General features: G+C 46.5%; 1 protein-coding gene across 8 annotated transcripts in view; it reads right to left on the minus strand.

Annotated features, from left to right (window-relative positions):
* Positions 1-26,203, minus strand: part of LOC116947012 (partitioning defective 3 homolog) — a 221,214-nt gene that overhangs the window by 55,013 nt on the left and 139,998 nt on the right. For 4 of the 8 annotated variants that reach the window (XR_012945462.1, XM_076070123.1, XM_076070108.1 and 1 more), the window contains exons 17-20: positions 23,797-23,930; positions 22,827-22,874; positions 11,101-11,373; positions 7,984-8,368 (exon numbers count right to left, since the gene is read on the minus strand). Coding sequence is in view for 7 of the 8 variants with exons in the window: in XM_076070123.1 (XP_075926238.1) it covers positions 7,984-8,368; positions 11,101-11,373; positions 22,827-22,874; positions 23,797-23,930 (840 nt within the window). In the remaining variant the exon portion in view is untranslated. The remainder of the gene's footprint in view (positions 1-7,983; positions 8,369-11,100; positions 11,374-22,826; positions 22,875-23,796; positions 23,931-26,203) is intronic. The other 4 variants (XM_076070112.1, XM_032962397.2, XM_032962414.2 and 1 more) reach the window with 4 other exon arrangements.

Consider the following 26,203-nt stretch of genomic DNA (forward strand, 5'->3'; position numbering starts at 1 on the left):
ATTGTGCAACTTTTAGCAGTGGTATAGGGTACAGTTCAAATGTATTTGTATTATATAGTGGTGACCAAATAACCAATCCAACTGTCCATGAAAACATGATTGGGACAAGAAGATAGGTTCTTGATAAATAGAACAATTAACAAATTTAGTTTAAACCCTTGGAACGTAACTTGGGAACTTTGAGCTACGTATCAAAATTGCAGGAATTTAAATATGGCATTAATAAACCAGGTCATCTCAATACACGGTTTAAAAACAAACGGAATCCATTGCACATCCCTCCATATTGCCCACACAACACAGCCAGTCATAATAACATAGGTCACGATTACTACGATTAAACTTTAAAATGCACTCATGTTACATGTACGTCATTTTCGAGGGCAGCATATAACTCGTGTAATTTCAAACGATACACAGTAGTGTTCATTGTACCTTGCCCCTGGTGAGTGGTAGATATGAAAATTTGAACCATGTGGGCACATGAGTCAAGGAAAAAGCAAGAATCCTACTCATACAAAACCCAAAGCAAAACAAACACAAATTCCTTTGGTGCGAGCACACATTTATAGCTCTTCACATACACACGCACAAGCGCTTGCTTGAGCACACAATCGGCGATTCACAGCTGAGAGCTGCCACGGCCAGACACTTCAAGCACTGTGCTGTGTGCTGCGTTCCGGTAACACAGGACCCCACAATTCCTAACGCCAACACTAAGCCCTGCCCTCGATCTCCACTGGCCCACACATGGCTTGTGGGCAAGCCGCCTTCAGACAGGCAGCGTCGAATAAAGCAGCAGAAAGGAAAAACAAGTCCAATGGAGTGAGAGAGAAAACAAGAGAGAGCTTATTATGAGTGGGCCAATGCAGATGGAACCAATTACACGCCGTTTCCTGAGCGGGTAGTGCTTTACTTATGTACCCCTGCCACTCTCTTCAGTACCCCCCACCCCAGTCTCCGGCACCCTCCTCCCCATTCTACAACTCCGTCTCTTCCACCCACCTCCTCACATTTGAAAACCAGGCCCCTCTCCGTAAGTGCGCTTGTACAGGCAAATAAAAAGACAATGTTCCATTTTTTAGACTGGTTTAGACGACTGAGGCAAATGCTTTTAGCGCGCACCGAATACACACGGGGACACTGATATCAGCGCCATGCCATTTCCTTCCTTTCGTGTTGGCACACCCACAGAAGGCATTTATTATGTGCCGAGTTGACCTAGGGGGCCCACGACCACTGCGGTTTCACATTTGCCACCATTTAGCACTTTGCTAGGAATCGAACCTGCACCCGTTGCAACTGTAGTGCAGCATGATGCCGAGAGCAGTGACACATCTCATATCACTTCTCTCATATACGAATACACACACGCTTCATATTTATCCTGATCACAGCTGGAAATAGGATAATGATAATTGCCAGCTCTAAAGGCCCCACGGGTCATGTATGAAAGCCAAAATGCCCTCAACATTATTTTAGTCTCCAAAGGATGTTGCTGGATAGAAATTAAAGCAATGTTGGTGTTATTACCGCTGCGGCAGAATGCTCTTTAATTAAAGATAAAAGGACCCAAAATTAAAGAAATCCCAGCAGTTTGAGTGATCCCCCCTTAACTGTAACCTTTCATTTAAAATCAATGAAATTGTCAGAAGCCTAACTTTCGAACAAAAACAGGTAACACTTTAATACAAGGCTTTTACGAAAACGGCTGTTTTTTCGACCACCATGCAAAGAAAGCACTCGAATTTTACGCCCAAGTTGCTCACGAAAGTTTTAGGCATCGTACCCTGGACGCGGTTCGGCTGTCGGGTGCAGGGTGGCGCGTGTGCGAGCGACTCTTGCATTAAGGTATTGCTTCGCGTAGGCGCTGGGTGGTCCAGCGCTGCCACGCAGACTTCTCGGCACGTTTGGCAGAGCACAGGGAAAAAAGTGAAAGAAGGGCCACTCAAGTGCTCGTCAAAGTTCCCCTATCACATGACTTCTGGGGTCAGATGCTGCCCTGAAAAGCTCTCCAAGTAATCATGCCAACAATGCAGCTCAATCACTATTGCGAGATTGTAAGAGGCAATGACGAGACGGTGGCGCCGGCGTAGGGTTATAGCGTGCCCGTCTTGCAGCCCAAGGCTCGCCAGATTGAAATATCATCTGGGCGTGGATGCTACGAGTCACATGGCACGAGTGTGTCTGCCTTCCTTTCCCTGTCGCCTGTCGCCTTTGGTTTGCGTTACCATGTGGTAGTTCACGAAGACGTTCCTCCGATACACTGGAGAGCTCATTGTGCCAAGTACAATACATCACCCTTTTGCCCAAATCACGTGAATTTTGCTCGATTTCATCAGATATCGGAAGCCAAGCAGGATTTGAGCCAGGATAGTGCATGGATGGATAAAGGCTATGGCACAATCGCAGTTGTCATAGGCAGGGGCGGAGTCAGGATTTCAGGCCGGGGTGACATTCAACAAATTTTAATTTCAAGAATGATTAGAGAGTCAGGCTGTTGAACTAGACGCCATCGGTTGGCGACACACTCTGACAATGCAGTTGCGCGGAGTCCGCCAGACCGAGTGTCGTACACTTATACGCAGAATGTCACCCCTGTCACCCCCCCTGGCTCCGCCCCTGGTCATAGGACTTGCTGGGCTACGTTGCTGGTCAGCAGAGAGCAGTGCAGCAAAATCCATTGTTGTACTGTAACGATGTGCTCTCGTATCTAGGTCCCCAACCTTCAAACCCACTGCACTGGCCAGCATGAAGAATGGTCAAGTAACCCTGGAGACCGGCACGGTGTGAGGAGCCCTTATCCAGGATTGTGTAGATAAAAGGTTGTACACGTAGAAAGTGCCACTCTAAGCTATCACGCATGGGATGGCTGAGTAAAGAGCAGTTACCTGTATTTGCAATGAGACGCATTTATTGGGAAGCCTGTCTCTTTTCTTGCAACTTTTTAACAGAAACTACAAAAGCGATGACGTCATGTCGTCATTATTGCGGGCCTGTAGAGAGTGTGATGCCATGTGGTTTAGTTCAGGCAACGCCCAAGCACAAGTTTAAGGGTGAACTAACACATTTTCAACGCGTGTCTCCAGAGGCATCAACGCGGTTGTAAAGCATTCCAAGATAACTACGAGCAGGGGTTAACGATCCACCGATTCATCACTGATTGTAAATCATTACACTCACGATACACACATAGCACTGTGTATGTGAGAATCGATTACTGCGCACTATTTCACATGAAGCGACTGCCGAGATATGTAAATGAGTCATCTGTATTTTACAAGAGATATAGCCTGTGAATTTCAGTGAATCTCATGTGCTAGATGTAAACTTTCGGCACATAGATTAACCATTACAGGTCAAACCTTTACTGAGTAATTTCCAACAGAAATTATGAAGATAACACGGTAAAATATTACGTAGTTAAATACTATATAAAACAATTATAAGTTCACTACAACTCATAAACAATACCAGGGGTTTTAGCAGTTGTTTTTATAATGACTAACACTCTGTAGGAAGTCACGAGTGGTTATAGTAGCCACTGCCATAGCAATGTGGAATTTACAACATTGATTTTGGGTCACCAACGGAGATGAACACCACCACAGGGTGACTTGAGCAGGGAAACATTGAGTGTTATCTTTTCAAGAGATTACACAGGGACTGCCAAACAGCTTGCTCAGGAGCTTTAGGGGGCTCGCAGCCCAAGTGCAACTTTTCTATGAACCATATAAATCATCGACGTAACTGCCACCGGTCAGAACACGCAGACGCATTATTGTGGGGCTCGCAACTCCGACAGCATCTCCTCCCATCTCTCACTCTCTCATCTTTGCACACCCTCTACACACATGCACTTTAGAAGAATAATAAGGATGAAGAGGAAGAAGAAAGTTTAATAAACAAAATAATCAGCGGTTCCAAAATTAACTAGGCCTGTAATGACTCTCCCCTCCCTCTACCGATTCACGATTAGGGATCACGATCCTTTTCAAGATTCTTAAAAATATGCATATTGTGCTGAATGTAGCTACCTCTTAGTGACAGCAGAGATCATGTAACCCCAGTTTATACAATGTGTACATATTCTCGAAAGCACACTTCAATACTCATATCAAAAGACTCAATTATAATAAATTAATCGACGCATCATTACACTCATAAGGTCAACCCAACTCCTTACAGACATGCATGCACGCACAAAATATTTCAAAATATTCCTTTTTTTAATGCACTGCAGATGTGGGGGTGAAAATAAAAGATGCATGTGCCTTTATTGCGCCTACTTAGACGGGTTTATTTCCTTCGGTAACGCCCACAAGCACCCATCCCACCAGCACCCTGGTCAGTGCATATTATCCAGGAGCGGCAGAACGTCTCTTAAGAGAGACGTTAGCCACAAGTTTCCTGCTCAAAAGGCCCGCGGTGGCCTTTAATGTGAGCGCCAGCGCGGACTTGCTGCAGTGTCGAGTCTCCCGGCCCTCCCCCCTTTCCTCGTCCCCTCCACCGAAGCGATCAGAGATCCTGGGAATATAAATAGGCCTCGGCTCTCCCCGAAGACCACTTCAGCTACCATCCCCCTCTCAACCACCGTGGTACCGAGAAGTTAACTACATCATCTGGTATACAGGGGGTCGTGGGTTTGATCCCGACTCTGGCGCTTGTATATTTGGAGTTTGCGTGTTCTCCCTGTGGTCGCGTAGATTTTTCTCTGGGTTCTCCAGGTTTTTAAATCCACATTTAGAAACATACGTTTAGAGTATTTGGCTGCTATGCATTTACACGTGACAAGCCACTTCGCTGAGCTATCATTTGTGGCCAGGTCACTTCTGAAAAAGAGTGATATTGCTCAGTGGCCCTTACCTGCTAAAATACAAACATTTGTTTAATAGTTTAGTTTCATAGTTTTAATCTCCTATCTATGAATTATACTCTTTGGTTCTTTCGGTAAAGTCACGTAGGTAGAAAAATAAAATAAAAAATAACATATCACGACGTTTCGATCGCAACACAAGCGGTTGTCCTCAGGCAGAAAAAATAATCCAGCAGTGGAATTGCTGAACCAGGAAGAAACACAGCGAGAGAGCTGTTACAACAAAACTTATATATGTGGCGAAGGGCAAGCAGACGGGGTCTGAGCCGGAAAGAAATTCCATCCCCCGCACGCAAGCACGTCAGTTGTGTTAATGGGGGAGATTAGGGAGAGAGATGAGCATGAAATGAGCTTCCGTCGCCGTGTAAGAGCATCGCCCCTGTATATGCGCACAACAGCAGTGTTAATGGGAGATTAGCACTATGTTGATGGGAAAGATTAGGCAGAGAGATTAGGGGGATTAGCAAATTAATGTCATGTCTATGTGTAACACAAGCTGCGGCGCTGCCAACTGCGCTGTGAGAGGCAAGCGTGTCCACGCAAGAGAACCACCGCAACAGTGGTCTAGCCAGTGAGACACAAAGCCCATCACACAGCCAGAACCATCGATACATCGAGGCAAAGGGAGCAGAGGTGGCCATGTTAGTGAGACCCCAGCCCGTTAATGCAGAGGCACCTAACAGGGCAATGCAACTCAGAGAGTCGGGATAACAGCCAAATGGCAGGGAAGAATGGAAGCATCACACAAGTTACGACTTTGCTTGGTTAATAACGTCTTTCCAATGATTGCTCAGCTTATACCAATCTTCTCGGTTGAAATTGTCTCTGTGTTTATATATCTGGATGGCTTCATGGACAAATCTTTGATGGTAGCCCGAAGGTTTACAGAGTACCTTGGTCTCGGAAAAAACAATATCGTGCGAGCCCACTGCATTATAACAATGATCAGCCACGGCAGAGGTATTGGTTCTTACGTGTTTCAATTCTGCCTTGTGTTTGCGAACACGGTCCGAGACATGTCATTTCGTTTCCTCAATGTAACTGCTGCCGCAGACACAACTTAGTTTGTAGACACCAGGGTACTGCATGTCAGGAATGACATCCTTCACATATGGGATAAAATCACGGATTTTGTGTACTTAATTGAATCCGACCTGGATCTTGTGTTTGTTTAAGATTTTGGAAATATTTTTGGTAACACCTGCTATGTATGGCAAGGTGATGGTTTTGATTGGGTCCTCAGATGGGTGTCTCCCCATGGTTGGGGATACAGCTTTGCGGATTGTGCGGTCTGAGTATCCATTCATCTTGAGGGCTCGGTGTACGTGCTCCAGTTCACTGGCAAGGTGACGCTGGTCGGAGATGCAGCGGGTTCTTCTGGGCTGATGGTGGTGAGAGTCAGGCTTTAGATAGGAATCCGTGTGAGTGGCTTTCCTGTAGATGGAATGTCCCAAAGACTGTGCAGCAACTACTCTATTATCTACTGACTTTCCCAGTCTCTCCGACAAACCGCCACTTTCCTTTAAAATCCTCATTTGAACATACATCTCGGCCGCCCACGCAGACAGGATTGATAGTATTCGGTGCTCACCTGTTATTTGTGAGAGCAGCACACAGAACCATGGCAGGGACTTGGGCTCAGATTTTTATCTCGCCGATTGTGCACTTTCGACATTTTACACAAAAACAAGCGAAAAATTCCATCACCGAGATCGAGGAAAATTGGCAACAACTCCTAAGGTTGTGGCCATTCCATCAAGATGGGAATCAGGGGCCTTGGTTCGAGTCCCACAACCACAAAAATGAGGTGTTGATTTCTCCTGAGTAATAAGAACTCCACCAAGTGTAAATTACGAGCATTCCGTGCCTTAGTCCAGGTGAACATGTCCCACTCCCACGTGAAGCTCATGCTCCCAGGAGCATCTGCTCTTGCTGTTGATTAATTGAACCCTGATAAAAGGTGTTTGTTCACGAGGGTCCAGTCCTGGTCTCATAATGAAGTGGAGGGAAAAGGCCAAAAGCCTGGCCACTTTTTCCAAGTCACTGTATAGTCCTCTTTTTGAGGCAACTGTCTTCTGAAATATGAAAGTCTCCCGGGGACATTAAAAAAATCCAGTCTTTTTGACAGTTGCGAAATAATGCCCCAATAAAGTTCTCCCCTCTTCAGGCGGAAAAAAATATAATGCAGAAGTGGAACTGCTGAACCAGTGAGAGAGCTGTAACAGCTCTCTCACTGGTTCAGCAGAGCTGTTACAGCTCTCTCACTGGTTCAGCAGTTCCACTTCTGCATTATATTTTTTCCGCCTGAGGACTACCACTTGTATTGCGATCGAAACGTCGTGATATATTATTTTTGTTTTTATTTTATTTTTCTACCTACGTAACTTCACCGAAAGAACCAAAGAGTATGGATTCCTGCAGTCACAAAAGCTTCAAATCAAGATAATCCCCTCTTCCAGTATCATAACATATTCTTCTTCCCAGAATATATGTCCCGATTTTTGTGCCTCAGAGATTGCAACTCCAGCCACAAAGTCTGCTCTTGGGTCCGTGTGGACAACTGCTGGTGAAAGTATTCCACATCCCAGACAGATGCGTGACGCGACTGCCGCATTAAAGCGCAGCTCAATGCTGCACAGAGCAGTCTTTGCAGGATGTTCAGGCAAGAGCGTGAAGCAAAATTATGACCAGGCTGCAATCACCATCTGGTTCAAGTCGAGGTGCAGTTTTGCTCGGCTAAGGAATTACACTGGATTACACTTACACCACGAAACAAAAAGAGGAAGACATGTATCAGAGAACAAACTCAGGTTAGACAGATGACATTGACTGTTAATAAATGTAAGTTGACTTGAGCAAGACGTCTCTACAACGGATGGCCGGTGGTCAAGAACTAACAATGGAATGGTAGCCAAAGGGAGAAAAAAACACCCGGGAGGAAATCCACCGTGGAGAGATGAAGCAATTAAATCGGCTCAGCTGCAGGAGCTAGATGGATTGTTGCATCACAGGACCACGAGAGATGGAATTGGCTTTCGGAGTCTGTCATTCGCAGTGGCAGATGATAAGAATTAACCTGGCGACTGTGTGCACATGGTGCAAGTTACCGGAACATGACGCCGAGTCCCTTGAGCACTCCGGACTTTTTGTGCCGCCCCTTTCCACTCTCGTCTCCATCCCCTCTGTCACCGCCGCCCCCTTTCTTGTCTCCCTTCTTCCCACTCTTGTCACTCTTGTCACCCTTGTCACCCTTGTCACCATCCTTATTCTTCTTCTTGTCCCGTGCCGTCGAGCCGCCCGCAGGGCCTGGGGGAGGGCATCTCGCGGCAGGGCTGGCGCCGGCGTCCTGCGGGCTCGGGGCCCTGGCAGCGGGGGCCCTGGTGGTGGCCGCAGTGGCCCCGGCGACGGGGACGTCCAGCACGGGCGCGGTGCCCTGTGGGCTGTCGCTGCCGCCCGACGTTGAGTCTCGGCCGCTCGCCTCCACCTCCTCGTCTGCGACAACGGTCAAAATGATCGAAGCGGCAGATGGAGAATGGGAGCAGGGGCGATGCCCAAGTGCGACAACGAAGGACAGTAATGAGCACGTGGGTTTTACGTGCTTCGCGCCCTATAGCGCTTCATCGTGTCTACAACTGAAGATGTATTCGAGATCAAAGGACAGTAATGATGCAAAAGGATAAGAGTGACAGCCAATAATAATAATAACGATTATACCGTACCGCCATGCAACACTTAAAAGGCCAAAGTGTCAAGGTCTCTCCCTGACACGTTGACATTATCAGGAAGTTTATTTAAATACATTCTCAAGTTGTTATATAACTTGAAGGAACAAAAATCTACTGAATTATGTTTTTCATTAAACTTATTCGTTCGTTTATAAGATTCCACTTATTCTTTTAAGTTATTATTTGATGCATAATCTGAATATGGGTTGCATTTTTGCCAATTTCAGGGCGGTCTGGGTGACATTAAAAGTTTTGCAGCCACATATTGACATTAGTGAATTTATTATGAAACCCTAAAAGCATACACAAGCTATTATTATCCAGAAGTAAGCATTACGCAGTGCAGAACATTTCATTTCAGGATAAAAGCCCACATTATGTCAGGCAGACACACTGCCATTCATTCGGAACTCTGCAGCTTGCAGCAATGCATCACCCTGTGCTCGAATGTGATGTTATGCAACTATCTTCTTGGTTAAATTTCAATGTAAAGCTTTCGTGACTGGAAGGATTCATCTTCTTTGGTTCTTTCGGTAAAGTCACGTAGAACGAGAATAAAATAATAACACAATAAAATTCTCACGACATTTCGGCCACAACACAAGTGGCCTTCTTCAGGTGAAATGAACAAACCTGTCGAGACGACAGAGCTTGACTTTACCGAAAGAACCAAAGAAGATGTATCTTCTTGGTTCTTTCGGTAAAGTCACGTAGACTGGAAATAAAATAATAAAAATAAAACATAATAAAAATATATATTTTATTTTATTATTTTCTTTTTATTTTATTTTTTATTTTATTATGTTTATTTTTATTATTTTATTTCCATTCTATGTGATTTTACCGAAAGAACCAAGAAGATGAATCCCTGCAGTCACGAAACCTTTAAATCGAAAGTTATGCAACTACTTTTGAAATTATCTCAACAGATGTATTTATCCACCATTGGATCACACCTTTCGATGGCCTGCAAAACATGTTTGTCCCATGTAACTTTATTCAAGAAAACTGAGTTTGTGTGAAAAGATTTAGTGTAGTCATCGGCGACCAGGATGAGAACATAAACTATCTAGACTTGAGAGTCTAGTATATTCGAAGGTGGCTGAAACTGGGATTCAAACCTAAAGTCTCAGAAGTGCCAGCTCCACCCTGACCCCTGGGCAACCTGGCCATCTCCGCGAGATAATACTTCATTCTGGCCATGATGGGCCACATTACACACAGATGTGGCAGCTTCACAGCTGACGAGGACCAGAAGTTGTTGACACTCCAGGGAACGTGGACGTATGCCGAGCAAACTACATCCGTAGTTTTAACATTCACGCGTAAAATAGGCACATGATTAAATTGTAAATTGGCTGAGATATGTAATATAATTCTGCCGATTGGTGGGAGATGGAAATCTGGAGCGACCGAGGGTCCCAAAGGCCTGGGGAGTTGAGGAGCGCGCTTGTATATAGCCCGCTCTTTAGCTCCGACAAAACGCACGTTGCTCGCTCTGCGGCGAGCGCATTCCCATGCACACAAATCAGCCTGCGATCAGTGCGAACATTCACCCTGCTTCGCTCCCTCCCCCGTCCCAGGCACCCCCCTCCCCCCCTCCTGGCCACTGTGCCTCACACACCCCCCCCCCCCCCCCCATGGCTAGATAAAACAATGTCATGACCCTTCCGCAAACAGCGTTTTTGTGGGTCCCTTGATGGGCACGGGCCCACGTGATCGATAGGCTCCTCAATACGCGGAGTGTGCACACACACACACACACCATTTGGTTAATATGATGCTGCAGGCATTTTTTGGATTTACCATACTCTGCAGTATTTTTTAAATCTCTGCAATAGATGACATCAAGCCAACAAAGTATTCAGCAGGGAACCTTTTGATAGTAAAAAGGTCAATTAATTATCCATTATTTAAAGCAAGGTGAGAACTCCCATTGCCAGGAAGGGGCAGTGGAGCAGTGGAGCAGTGGTGCAGTGGTTAGCGCACTATGCTATGACTGCAATTCTATTCCTGGCTTCGGCTAGCATTAGTGGCGAGTGATATCCAAACTCATTCTGACCATTGCTTAACCAACTTGCACTGACCAGCATGGTGAAACATGGTCAAACAGTATCCATAATTGACTCAGCATCAGGAGGCCTTCATCCAACAGTGGATTGATAAAGACGTCATATTTCAAGATTAGTTTGGCATTTTAACGTTCAACCCCATCCCCCTTCAGTGCCCGCCATGACTTACAAATCCTGAGTCCCACCAAGGCTCTCTTCATCTCAATCCAAAAGAGAGAAAATTTAAGTATGCTCAAATAACCCCAATGACGAACAGCATGGGGAGACCTTCCTCCCTCTATCAGTAGATTGACAGAGGGGCTATATATGCAATGCATTAACCAATTGGTTTGGCCTTCTCACCTCGAGCCCCTCCACCCCCCTCTCGCATGGCTGAACACCTCTATCCCTCGAATGCAACGCATCTCCATCCAAAACCTCCCCATACCGATGTCAGTTCCCTGCTCTGGGCTGCCCTGCTCCTCCTCAGCTCCGTCGCCGTATGACTTGTCGATGGCCACACGGAAACTCTCATTGCAGGCACGTCCACGGATCAGCCGTTGCCGGGGGCGATGGGCCGACTGCTGGTCCTCCCCCGCCTCAGCCCGGCCACCGGTCGCGTCGCCGTCGCTGATGAGCGTCGCCGTGGCAACTGCCGTTTGCAGGCTCTCCAACGACGTGGACTTCTTGAGGCCCAGCGTAGGGCCCACGTCTCGCCCTGCTTCGCCCGGCCGTGTGGGATGGGAGTGTTTTAGGGGGGTGCAGTAAAAGGGAGTGGGTGCAGGTATGGAGAATTGAGGGAGGGGGTTAGGGGGCCCAGGCAGACAAGTGTGGAGTGGTTGAAGGGGAGCAAAGCAAAAAAGAGGTGAGAAGGGGATTGCATGAATCCACCGTCATTACCGTCACACTCGCTCGCACGCTCGCTCACACTAGATTATCGCAAGACAAATGGCTCACTAATAGCATGGAAGAGTGGATACACGACACGAATGATTTATGAAACATGACTCCACTTCGTCTATTCATCACACACACTAATTACTATTATCTCGTCAAATTTTCTTTATCAATCCTCACATTTTATGGCAATTGCGTCTGACATCATGATGTACATTTGTATTGCATATGCGATATTTATGCAATAAAATTACACGAGAATATTGCATGGGCTCGCTTACAGACTTAGTACCTCTACAGCATATGTCACGGAGCAATTTGCAGTAAACACATATCTCCTGAAAACTACTTGTACGTTTTTGGAACTCCTACCGCTCACCTTCCTCTCCTCCGCAACACTTCTCCCCATCTTTTTACTCACTCCACCTTCTACTACCATGATCACTTGTCCTTCCCACCACCTCAACTGACTATCTTCATCTCCACACCAGCTCACTGTTGCTTAACATCTCAATCACACCGCCTCTCGGAGATGAAATGAAAATATTATTATTCATACATCATGAAACTTATGCCCCCCCCCCCACAACCCAGAAACCAACCCAATGCTGATCGTGCTAGGAAAGGCCTGAAGAGAGGGGGGGAGGGTTATAATTATTCTGAGCTGGGGGATTTTTTATTACATGAAAATTTGGTGAGTAAATATAACGCCTCCAAATAAGTAAATATAATGCCTCAAAGGAAGAGATGGGGACCCCCAGCCAACATTATTTATCGGGGACCCCAAATTTTACTCAACAGGCCTGGTGCCAGGCCCAAATACTGCAGACGTTGCCCATTCACCCCATTCTCTGCAGGAACAGCTTTGCAGGCGAAGGTAGCCGAGGGCAGTGGCCATTTTCAGAAAGGCTATGGGGCTATGGGTGGTAGCAGGGGAATGGGACTATGGGTGGTGGCAGGGGAATGGGGCTGATGGGACCCAGACACAGGAGCAGCCATGTGGGGTTAGGAGAAGGAGGGAGCAGGGCTCCCCATCCTATGCCAACGATGCATTCCGGAGACTGTTTGTGCTGGTGTCTCGGGCACTTTGGCATCCGGAGTAATTTAGATGAGGGTGATAACTTGAGAAAAGTGAGGCTTGTAAATTGATTATGTCAAATTGCAGGACCAGCTAGGAGGAAGCAGTCATCCATGGAGTGTGTGCGAGCACACTAACATGTGGGCAGTGGGGCGAGGTTGAGGGCGCGGGGATCAATAGCGTCACAGGAAACAACGCTTCACCTACCGCAAGAGTCAATATCAATCGGGTACGGGCAATGGAAGTTCCAATAGAATGTGATAACAGAAGCGGAGAGGGATGGGGAAATGGGATGCCTCGGGGCCATCTCGCTTGATCACTTCGGAGTTTCGGTAAGATGCAGGGTCACCCTTCCATGACAGAAAAGCCTGACCCCCGGATGATCAAAGAATCTGCTGCTATGCCGCTTTATAAACTGGCTCTCTGAGCCTCGGACAATAACAATAAATTTGAAGACTCCTATCGAAAGGTGACATGTACTAGTTTATATATCAGAATGTACACATGTATAACCGTTTGTCATCTCCTGCTGGATGAGGGCCTCCCTACTCTGTGTGGGTCCTGAGGGTTATTTGATCATGTTTCACCACACTGACCAACGTGGGTTGGGGGAGACAAGGAGCATAGGCATTGAAAAATAGTATGGTGCAACAATTGATTTTGCAGCCTACAGCACCTGAGTTATTGCATCGTGGTCACCTATCCAGGCACTCTGCAGGTTCAACTCTGCTTAGCTTCTGCTGACAAGATACGGGGAAATCCTTACATAGTAGTGGTACCATGCAGTGTAAAATTCTCTATACAGTGTATATTAGTACAATGTTACATGTTACATTAAGTATCATGGTCACTTAATAACCCCTGAGGTCGTGCTTCTGGGAGATGTGGCACGTGTCCTGCAAGGCAAAATTGCTCACCATTGGCATATATTATGGCATTGGGTATATAATTTGCACGTGACCACTGTGGATGCCACTCGGTTGCAGATTTTTTGCATCTTTTCTCAAAAACCCCACTAATATGAATCTAAACTGGTTATAACTAAATGGATTTACATTTATTAAAAATGTGGTAATTGTGGTGCCTTTGATGTCACTGAGCACAGCGGTATTGAACAATCCTTAAACTGTTAATGATTTGAACAAGAAAATCTATTACTCCCCCGCCTCCACCCCTCCACCATGTAAAATCTCCATCAATAAAACATAATGGAACAAATATACAAATAACATAGAACGAGATGGCCGGGAGGCACGGGGATCATGAGACTGAGCCAGTGCTACTAGTCTTGGGTTTGAATCCAGGTTTCAGCTGACAATGATGAAACTCGCGTAGTAGAGTTGATGGTATCAGATTGGTCACCAATAACTGAAATATGTATCAGGATTTTCCACTTAATTTTCTTAAATTCTAGCTTTTTATTTGATTGACATGAGATGAATATTTCTAGCAGGAAATATAATAGCTGTACCCCAAGTACACATAAATAGGTCTATTGAAATTACTTCAGGAATAGTTCCATGATGTCATGTTCTGGAATGGTTTCTCTGACACGGGGTAGTCCACCGTTATCTGTAAGAGTTCCAAACGAAATTAATATATTTTAATGACACGGTGCCGAGAGCTTAATTGGAAAATGGAAAAAGCAATTAAATGCTTTGTTACTTTGTCTTTGACACAAGACTCAACACCTAAAATCACAATTCTAACTACATTAAACAGAAACTTTGATTAAATATTTGCTTAAACACTGCCTTGACACCAGGAGTTACACCAACGGTTCTCTTTGTTCAAGTTATATTTGTGCAAGCTGTGCAGAAACAATGGGAAAACATGCGTTAAAAGCCCAACAGGTTCCTTACAGTAGTGACCAAATTCATACAAAACAGTTGGGCTGCGGTGCCAAGTCGTATTGTTTGGTACAGCTACCAAACATTGCAGAGTTAGAAGCCCTGTGAAAATATTCTTCACTGGGGGGGGCTTAAATATTGTCAGAATTAATTAACTAATGACACATTATTTCAATGTTCCTTTAAAATTTTACATCCATTACTATAACCAAGTTGGCAAATTTCCTTTCATATTAATTTGATTTAAAACCTTCTGCTGCTAGACCACCGAGATTCCATGGTCTCCCGAAGATCCATAAAGAAGGCACTCCACTTCGGCCCATCGTTTCCACTATCAACTCACCTACCTACAAGCTGGCCCGTTTTCTGTCTGATACCTTGCTTCCATTCATTGGCAAGACTACCTCAGCAGTACATAACTCAGCTCACTTAGTATCTCTAATCAAGGGCATTTCACTGTCCCCAGATGATTTTCTCTTCAGCTTTGATGTGGTTTCTCTGTTCACCACGGTTCCTGTGCCTGACACCATAGCAATAATTTAAGATTTAGTCCAACATGGACTGAACCCTGATGTTCCTACTTTGGTTAGGCACTGCCTTACCAACACTTACTTCACCTGGAATGGTACTTTCCTTCCATGTGGAAGAGACATGTGGATGACACTTTCGTCATTTGGCCACATGGCCTGCCAGCATTGATCCAATTTCTCAACCACATTAATTCCATACACCGATCCATCAAATTCCCCATGGAAGTGGAGAAGGATGGTAAGCTACCATTCCTGGATGTTTTGTTTGAGAAGAGACCTGATGGCTCTTTGGGACACTCTGTCTACAGGAAAGCCACCGACACAGATTCCTATCTGAAACCTGATTCCCACCACCATCCGGCACAGAACTCCCTCATCAAAACACTACACCATAGGGCCCACTGCATTTCTGACCAACACCACCTAGCCAGTGAACTAGAACACGTACACCAGGCCCTTAAGCTGAATGGATATTCGGACCGCATTATCCGCAAAGCTCTTTCTCCAACCATGGAGAAACAACCCCCTGAGACGCCATCATGTTACCATACATAGCAGGCGTTACCAAAAAGATTTTCAAAATCTTAAACAAACACAAGATCCAGGTCTGATTCAGTACACAAAATCTGTGATCTAATCCCATCTGTGAAGGATGTCATTCCTGACATGCAATATCCTGGAGTCTACAAACTAAGTTGCACCTGTGGTGATTGTTACATTGGGCAAACGAAACGACATGTCTCGGACCGTGTTCGCGAGCACAAGTCAGATCTGAAACACGGCATGACTAATACCTCCGCCGTCGCTGACCATTGCTATAACGCTGTGGGTTCCCATGATATTGTTTTTATGAGACCAAGATGCTCTGAAAACCTTCGGGCTACTATCAAAGGTTTGTTCATGAAACCTTCCAGATATATAAACATAGACATCAATCGAGAAAATGGATACAAATTAAGCAATCATTGGAAGGAAGTTACTAACCAAGCAAAACCTTAAATACTTCATGGTTGTTCCTTCATATTTGCCAGGCACTAGTCTATGTTGCCGAGTTAATTTAATCCCCAGCGTTTGGCATTGCTGCTGCATTGGCATTGTTTGCTTCATTGTTGCTGCTTTGTTGTTGCTTCCTCCCCCCCCCCCCCGTGCATCCCCAGCTCTCTCAGACTCCTCCCACTTCCAGCCCCGCCCACTTCCCTCCGTCCAGCTTCACGCTCCCTCTCCTAGCGTCAACGCAACGCTCCCCTCCCCCTACCCCCCTCCCTTGCCCCTCCCCCCTCTCTTACCTATATATAACGTCTTACCACGGCATCCCTCTCCCACTTCAGCAAAAAATGTTCTTGCTCTGGTTTTCCCACCTGATGATGATTGTTTGTGTTGCAATCGAAACGTCGTGATTTAATTTATTTTATACCTACGTGACTTTACCGAAAGAACCAAAGAGTATTGATCCCTGCAGTCACGAAAACTTCAAATCTAGATAGAAAAAACATTATTATTCACAATACATGCAGGTGCATTATGCTCATTGGCTGTGCCAGGGAAGACAAAGCATTCGGTGAGGGGAGGATTTTGAAGGGGCTGAGCACTCTAGCCAACCAGAGACTAAAAGTATCTCTATCTCTAACCCTAACATTAACCGCATTAGCTGACCAGACCTTATCCCTTACTAGAATCTTACTAGCTAACCAGGCCCTATCCCTAACCATCACTCAATCAGCCAACCAAATCCTAAAACTATCTCTTGCAAAGTAGACCAATATCGTTGACCTAACTGGCCTAAACCCAAACTCTACCTTAAAATGAACCGCACCTAGCCAACCAAATGCCAACTCAAGCTCTTTACCCATTACTCTGATAGTGCATTCCTTACATTTATAATCACGATTTCACTTTCAACGATCACAGCACACAGCTGTGCACAGGCGTCATCATCATCACCACTCCACTGTCTGTTCACCTTGCCCAGCCATGCCCATATGTCCCCCCACCACCATCCCTCTTGGGGTTCGCACAAAAGTCCCACACGTGGCAACATCCACAACAAGCTTGCCTTGGGCCCTGCCCCCGGTAACGCATGTGTGCGTGCACGAGCATGCATAGGGGCATGCGGGCGTTGTACACTACACGCACACGTGTGTGCGTGTAGTGTACAACACACGTGTGCGCGTGTAGTGTACAACACACGTGTGTGCGTGTGGTGTACAACACACGTGTGCGCGTGTAGTGTACAACACACGTGTGTGCGTGTGGTGTACAACACACGTGTGTGCGTGTGGTGTACAACACACGTGTGTGCGTGTGGTGTACAACACACGTGTGTGCGTGTGGTGTACAACACACGTGTGTGCGTGTAGTGTACAACACACGTGTGCGTGTAGTGTACAACACACGTGTGTGCGTGTGGTGTACAACACACGTGTGTGCGTGTAGTGTACAACACACGTGTGTGCGTGTAGTGTACAACACACGTGTGCGCGTGTGGTGTACAACACACGTGTGCGCGTGTAGTGTACAACACACGTGTGCGCGTGTGGTGTACAACACACGTGTGCGCGTGTAGTGTACAACACACGTGTGCGCGTGTGGTGTACAACACACGTGTGCGCGTGTGGTGTACAACACACGTGTGTGCGTGTAGTGTACAACACACGTGTGCGCGTGTAGTGTACAACACACGTGTGCGCGTGTAGTGTACAACACACGTGTGCGCGTGTGGTGTACAACACACGTGTGTGCGTGTAGTGTACAACAAAGTGTGTGCGTGTAGTGTACAACACACGTGCGTGCGTGTAGTGTACAACACACGTGCGTGCGTGTAGTGTACAACACACGTGTGTGCGTGTGGTGTACAACACACGTGTGTTCGTGTAGTGTACAACACAGTGTGTGCGTGTAGTGTACAACACACGTGTGTGCGTGTAGTGTACAACACACGTGTGCGCGTGTAGTTTACAACACACGTGTGCGCGTGTGGTGTACAACACACGTGTGCGCGTGTGGTGTACAACACACGTGTGTGCGTGTAGTGTACAACACACGTGTGCGCGTGTAGTGTACAACACACGTGTGCGCGTGTAGTGTACAACACACGTGTGCGCGTGTGGTGTACAACACACGTGTGTGCGTGTAGTGTATAACACACGTGTGTGCGTGTAGTGTACAACACACGTGTGCGCGTGTAGTGTACAACACACGTGTGCGCGTGTGGTGTACAACACACGTGTGTGCGTGTAGTGTACAACACACGTGTGTGCGTGTGGTGTACAACACACGTGTGTGTGCGTGTAGTGTACAACACACGTGTGCGCGTGTGGTGTACAACACACGTGTGCGCGTGTAGTGTACAACACACGTGTGCGCGTGTGGTGTACAACACACGTGTGCGCGTGTAGTGTACAACACACGTGTGCGCGTGTGGTGTACAACACACGTGTGTGCGTGTAGTGTACAACACACGTGTGTGCGTGTGGTGTACAACACACGTGTGTGTGCGTGTAGTGTACAACACACGTGTGCGCGTGTGGTGTACAACACACGTGTGCGCGTGTAGTGTACAACACACGTGTGCGCGTGTAGTGTACAACACACGTGTGTGCGTGTGGTGTACAACACACGTGTGTGCGTGTAGTGTACAACACACGTGTGGTGTACATTACGGAGCGGTTGGGCAGTGGCCAGCATTGCACTGCGCTACAAACCTGGTGAACAGAGTTTGATTTCCGCTCACGACCAATAACAGTGGCGAATGTGTAGATGGTGCCTGTCACACCACACCTTCGTGTGCCGTGCTGGCCTGCATAGGTGCGTGCTTGCTTGCTAACAGAACTTGGCGAGATGGTGGATCTGTTTTGTGTGCTTGGGTGTTCGTGTAGGGGGATGTCTTTTTTGCTGTGTACTGTGCTTTCATTGTTACACTGCAATTGTTTGTGCAAGTGAGTATACATATGTAAATCTATATTTAAAAAAAAAGTCTAAAGTTGTGTGTGGGTTTGTGGCGGGGTTTGTGTGTGGTTGCGCGCTTGGCTCTCCAACCGGTGGGGTTTACGTAAAAAAAAAATAGCCAGGTACCACGCCGTAAGCCCCGCCGTGAGAAAGCGCTGTTCCTTTTTCACATCCGTCAACTTTCAATGAGTTTAATTAGCGATTTAGTGCGATGTCTGTGCGCGTTCTTATTTATTTATTTATGACGCGTGCACGACCATACCAACTCACGCGGCTTTGGTGGGGAGGACGGCCCATGCCAAGTCGCCCGCCGTTGGTGGGTGTAAGTGGGGCATTTTCTTTCGCGTTAAAAATCCTATAAAAATACACTAAACGCTCACGTGAATTCTTCACTGTCTTATGTCCTCCCCCCCCACCCCGATGCGTGCAGTTATAACTTATATACAGTCGGTAGATGCTACCACTATAGGCCATAGATATTACTGCAGAGCGGCCGGGGACATCGTGCCTGGGTGGGGGGGGGTCAGGGGTAGCAGCCCAGCCCCAGCCTGCCAAGGTGCCACCTCGGCAGGCTGGACAATCTAGGCGAGGCCGGAGGCTCTGCACGGGACTAGGCCTCACCACGCCACTCTGTCAGGTGAGTACTTTGTGCTATAGAGTCCATAAATACTGCTATAGGGTCAGCATGTACTACTGTAGCGATAGCAGGTACCACCACAGTCGGTATGCACTGCTGTAATCATAGCAGGTACCACCGCAGTCAAGTATGCACTGCTGTAATCATAGCAGGTACCACCACAGTCAGTACATGTACTGCTGTTAGATTTTTAAGAGTAGTTTTGAAATATTTTTAAGACCCAGGCAACGCCGGGTACTTCCCGCTAGTCCTGAATAAATGCTAACAAAAAACATTGCACTTTTACATTTGAAAGGCACAAGCTTGGGTTCGAATACATTTGGTAACAGATAATGCATTTTATTTCAACTTGTTGAAATACATTAGTTTGGCTTTGGAATGGTGTTTATCTAAGAATAGGAAGATTAATAATAGTAACGCCATTTACTATATCCAGAAAAGCTTCACAGAGCCGCAAGACTCCCCTTTGAGGAGGGTTCTGCAATTCCATTAAGGAATGTTTATGAGGCAGAAACTAGAGTACCTGGACAACCCTACCCATATGAGGGAAGGGGGGGGGGGACACACTTGTACAGCTTCACGTATTTAGTTTGCTGAAATCTCAACACCTCTCGGTCCAAACCTACAACATCTCGTATTCCCAAGCAGCCTCCCATATAAGTACTAACCAGGCTCAAAAGCCTGTTTAGTTTCCAAGATCCGACAAGATGACGACATGCAGAGAAATTTTCTCGTCCTGTATCTATCAGAAGAATTGCAGTATTCTTGGGGTGCGATTGGAATGAGCCCCACTGCATGAGACGAGGCACCCTTGCCATGGACTCCTCAACATTCCAGCCTGTACAGAACAGCAGCAGTGTGGGTGTTCAGGCACCTACAACGCATGCACGCACACGAATGTGTGCAATTTCAAATCTTCATGGGGAAGTTTCCTTGTGCATATACAAGGCATGCACATTGCTAAATGTCTTTCCGTACACTTGAGTAGAGTGGCTGGGACAAAATCCATAAGCGAGCGCCTATTAAAACAAAAAAACAACACCCACAAACTCTCCTGCTATTCCTTTACTGATGTCCACACAGCATTGCACTGGGGGTAGGTATGTAAACGTGATGTTTTGCATTGTAGAACATTGCACGAATCACAAAAGAAAAAGATCCCTCTAAAGCCAAACACGTTGTTGGAGTAAGTGCTCTTAAACGAGCAGCTATTAAGACCTGGACAGTGCAACAGTGGGTGGGGGTATGGCTAGCACTACAGTCCCGATCTCACACATTGCACTCGGTACTCATTTAAGTCGGCCCAGGAGAGGTTCGGATTTCACTTACAACAGATGTTAGTTATGGCTGGGAATCAAACCTAAGGCCAATGTGCTAAGCAATAAACCACCATTTCACACACACTACAAAGGCATACACACGTGCATGCATATATAAGTAGTGCTGGCACAAGAGTTTTATCCAATATAGCACACACGACCGCGCATATCCATCCCCACGTGATACGAGACATTGTGACGCGACACAATCAGTGACAGACTTCCCCCTGATGAACCATACCACAGGCAACAACAGCACACACGGCACCGAGCAAAGGGGGGCGTAACAAAAACAGAACTAGTATACGTTCATAATTACTCTGTGTAAATGGTACTTGCGGTGAGACTAATTTTTGTACTTCGAAAATCTAAAACCTTTGTCTAATCCTAAATTCGATTCGGTGCTACCAAATGTGCCTTCTAACAGTTTGCATCAGTTGCGCGGTATTGCCATGGGCCCTGATTAAAGGAATTAATTTGGGGCCCCCCCATCCAATTTTTCCCCCCTCTTCATAGCCCGGCTCCCGGGGCACCTCCGGCCTGTGGGACCCCAGTGCAGAGTTGCACCGCTTGTACACTCGACAGCTACGTCGGCCGACACATTGTTAGTCCATGTGACTCAATAGTTATATTACTTGGGGTGGAAGTTTAAAGAGTGAAGTAGAATTCAGAAACCCCGTGTCCCTTTATATGGAATTTTGAGAAAAAGTTTGCGGTGAGATTAATTATAAATCAGCGTCATCTTGAGAATTCGACTTAACAAGTATTCATCAAGACACACAATGGGCTGAACCAAGAGACTTCCATTTTGTTTTATTCTTTGAGTCAAATTTGATAAAAGTTTCCGCATGCTTTGGCGTATTATTATTATTGCAAAGCAACAAACACAATTATCGTGGGCACCAAGCAGAAGCAGTCACCATGCAGAGCAAAGTGAAGACCAGCAGATGGGCGGGATACAGGTTTGGGTAGGGGATGGGGGGGGGAGAGCGGACGGCCGTGAATGAAGGTCACTCAAGCATGAAGCGGAATGGCCGCAGGTCGAGACAGTGGCTAGTGAGGTAGGTGGAGGGGGGGTCGGGGGTGAGGGCAGGTCATGGGGAGAGGGGATGGTGGCTACATGGTGGTGTTACACAACAACGAGGAAAGAGGTTTAAGAAATAGAGCGGGTACTGTACTTTTCCCCACAACACAGTAAAGCAGCACAAAATCTGAAAGAAAAAGAACAGGAAAGAAAAAAAACATCGTCTAAGTTCATCATCTTAATCGTGCAACAACTCTCAAGGAAAACACAACGCAGACGAGCCTGCTGCTGTTCACAATACGCCCCAATAACGCTTCATTTAGTATCAAGTTATCAAGAGTCCATTGTGTTACGTCTGATGAGACATCTACAACATGCTATTAATAATTTTAACAATGTAAATGTGGACTAAACAGCAGCTCCACGTGACAAACGACAGCAAGTAATCGTGCTCGCTCGGTGTTGCCAAATCAAATGCCTGGCGATGCAGACCAAGGGAGCTCGGTGGAATATTTTCATTATCATGCCCGCTTGCACAACTTTAGGAGCACGGTACTTTATAGGCCACATCATTGCACAGCCACTGATGCGTGGAACAGGTATGCTGTCACTGACAGCACAGGTATATTCCTTAATAATAATAATGATAAATAATAACAAGGTCCACCACGATTTGCTCGACAATTCTTTAAAACGCGACGTGAGTGGCACACGCACGCGGCTGTAGGGATGAAGCTGCCCCCCCCGCCCCCTCACCTGCACCCCCCCACTCCCCAGAGAGCTCATTAATCAAGGTACCAGTGAGGCATGATCAAGCCAATGGGTAGGCCCCTAAGTAATGGGACTCTAGTCGCCGAGGGGGTAATTAAGAGCTGGACGAGGTGAGCAGCTTACCTGTGTGCAACGGCGCCTCCTCCGAGGGACCGCCCATCAGCGGTAGCGCTGGCACACGAGCACGCATGCACACACGCACATAGGTACCCAAGCACGCACACAAAAAGAGCAGCAGCACATGCAGGCTCACGCGCACGCACACTCGCGCAGTGACGCAGCCGCGCACGCAGGGAAACGTACACAAGCACGCACACAAAGAGGACGGACCATCCAGTAGGCAAAGTGGGTTAGTAGCTGCAGCAGTCACTGCATGCAGTCACAGGCAATGGGCACCAGTGGATGCAGAGGTGTGTGGTGACATGCAATTGCTGGTCAGTGCTGCCACACGACCTATGGGGTTTGATGTCTGCATTCAAAATTTGAACTAGGTGCGGCATAAACTGAATTGGAGGGGGAAAATACATCACTGGGTTCGGATACCAGATCTCTTCCAGCACAGACAATGGTACGGGTAAAGGCATGCCCGTCCACTAGCAGAGTGCCTGCAGTATTTACTGATAGGCTGTAGAATCATAAGCAAAGAGGTCGAGCCAAGGACAGCCCAAAGCCTGATCATTGGTCATCATTACAGAACTTGCTCGGAAGGATGAGCGTTCAATTATGTGGCAAATGTACATTGCTCGAAAGCCCAACAGAGGGGGACACAGACATAAACTGTGACACACACGCCTTACCAGTTGTTCTCATTCCTCCCCGATTGCTGTCCTTTTTACAATGGCCCACCCCACTGGACGACCTCATCCTCCCAAAAACCTCACTCATGATTTCTCATCTCCAGCCCTGCTACCCCCCCACCTAACCCGGTGCTACCAAGGTACTACCCCACCACCACTCTGCAAGTTCCCACGCAGGTGCGGCAGTGGCAGTGGCGATGCTTCATTACATCCCTATTGCACCCCGTGCTGCTACTACTTCTGTTCTCCTCCCCCGCGCCACTGTTCCCGGCAATTCTCCCGCCCTGTGCCAGTACCAAGGTCCATGCTCTTGGATTTGCGAGACTTGAGAGCCTGCAGGCGCGAGGCATCCGTGAAGCGCTTGCTCCGACGCTCGGACATGCTCTGCCGCCCGAAGCCCTCGCGTTCAAACGCCACACTCTGGGGGCTGCTGCAGGAGGAGGGGGTGGGGGCAGGTGCGGGGTGGGGTTTCAGAGGTTTCGGAGAAATGTTGGGGGGCAGCGGCGGTGATGGGGAGAGAGGGTTACGAGGAGTACGAGTAGGAATGATGCAGCGTTAGGGTGGTAGGGAGCGGAAGACAAACAGATGATGAGATTATGACCATTAAAATATTTCAGTATCTTTACCAAATCCAAAGGTGCATTTGCTACCTCCACCAGCATGATTCAGCATGCAACAATTCGATAATTAGATTCAATGATTCATCTAAACTCTTCTGCTCATCATACAAGCATCTGTTACTTGAATTGCACATGTAAAAATCGGTTACAAACATTCATGCTAACGATTTGCAAATGCTTCGTGGTGGCTAATGGGGGAAATAAGAAAGCGAATAGGAAACAATACAAATGACAGTAATTTTGTTAACAAAAATGTAATTGATTCTCAAATGAAATCACAACCATGAATTATATCATAACAATTCATTTATAGATACTACATATATACATCACATATCTATAAAGGTAATCACTCGTTATGGACTCATATTACTTAAAAATAATGAAAAATCTATCAATAAATAGTATAAACAACGAGAGGAACTGATGCAAAATTAATCACGAGCAAACACTCTGCAATGTGTGCGTTATTTCAAGTCAATAAAACGTGCTATAAAGGAAGCCCATAAAACGTCCTATTCGAGTAACAACAAAGCTGTCACTTGATCCTGGCTGCTCATCAAACACATTACTGACTTTACTGCATCTTGAGGCATTCAATCCGACAGAGGTAAAACCAAACATTTCCCTTTACATTTGCACTTCAAGTAATGCTGTACAACAAAATCCATAGACGGACGAAGTGGACGGCTGAGAGCATGTGTGACAAGATTTTGTGACGTCCATTAATTGTGCCAATAAACATGGGCACTTTTGTTTCAGTGAACCGCATACCCTCAAATGTGGCAGAGGACATGCTGTCCAGCCGGGCCCTGTTCTGCCCTCGAAACGCAGTGGATCCATTTATATGGAGGAGAACTCACTGTGTACTGCTGTAGTGTACTGTGGGTAAGAAATTCACCAACAAACAAAATATCTCTGTGCTATATTGTTTTCTTTTTAAAGCAGTGTTATTGATGAATGTATTGAATAGACAAAATAAGTTATGGGAAATATTGGGCTGGAAAGCTCAAAACTAGGCTGATGGACCAACATATTGTTTCTATTCCATTTGTTTATATGCATGCAATGAGACAGACTCATTGCTTATAATTGTAGTTTGGAATAAAATGCACTTAAAGTGAGAACATTTCCACTGGGAAGAAAACTTTTTAAAAAATCACAAGGCTCCGAACTGCAAACTCGCTGCACAGCTGGGGTGATGTTGCACCCCGGCAGGAGCTGAATGCCACATTCAATGAATCTGCCTCATCTCCAGTCACAAATTAACAACAGACGTCAGAGCATTTCCCACCGTCGACTCTCAGGAAGGAAAAGGAGCTCATACTGTGTAAATTGTATGTTTCCTCTCGGACTTCGCCAAAGGACCTTGTGTGGCCGAGACCAATAGCTTCCTAGCGTCTCCCGCCGAAGATGGCCATCCTCCCCACCTCGTGGCGCAGTTTGGTCGGCATGAGCCCTTATGACAAAGGAATTAAATGGGTTTCCCTGCTGTCTACACCAGCACCGGACTCAGCGGGGAACCCCACAAGGCGACCTCTGGCCCCAGATTCCCCAATCCCCTATACCCGGCCTGGTTTCTTCCTCTCTCTTTCTACATCTTTCCCCTTCGCGACAGTCACAATCACTCTGCCTTTGACCCCTTCTTTGAACTTGGTTAAGTTCGGGATGCGCATAGACGAGACGTTTTCAACTCTGCAACTGTCGAGGAAAAAAGTTACTTGAAAGTGTTCAAATATTCTGGTGACGAACGATGGAGTAACTTAAGTGTCACTCATGATGATTCAAGCTGTGACATTTTGAGTGTCCGTTTACTAGGATAGGCGCTCGTTAATCATAATCAAACCAACGAAGAAAAGCAATTATCTTGGTGCTGCTGCACAGTGGAGTATGAGACCGCAGTACACACACGGTCATTCCGTGCAATTCCCACGATGCTCACTCGGCAAACGACTTGCACTGATTCATCTTACCTATAAATGATTCATCAGACGATGCATGCATAGAATCAAGTGTGTGAGAATCAATTTGAACATTTATGATCTATGCAGATGGTGTGTAAATGTTACATGAAAGCTAATGA

The sequence above is a fragment of the Petromyzon marinus genome, chromosome 2 (assembly GCF_048934315.1).
Source record: "Petromyzon marinus isolate PM22_M1 ecotype Great Lakes invasive population chromosome 2, UKy_Petmar_22M1.pri1.0, whole genome shotgun sequence".
Classification (NCBI taxonomy): Eukaryota; Metazoa; Chordata; class Hyperoartia; order Petromyzontiformes; family Petromyzontidae; genus Petromyzon; species Petromyzon marinus.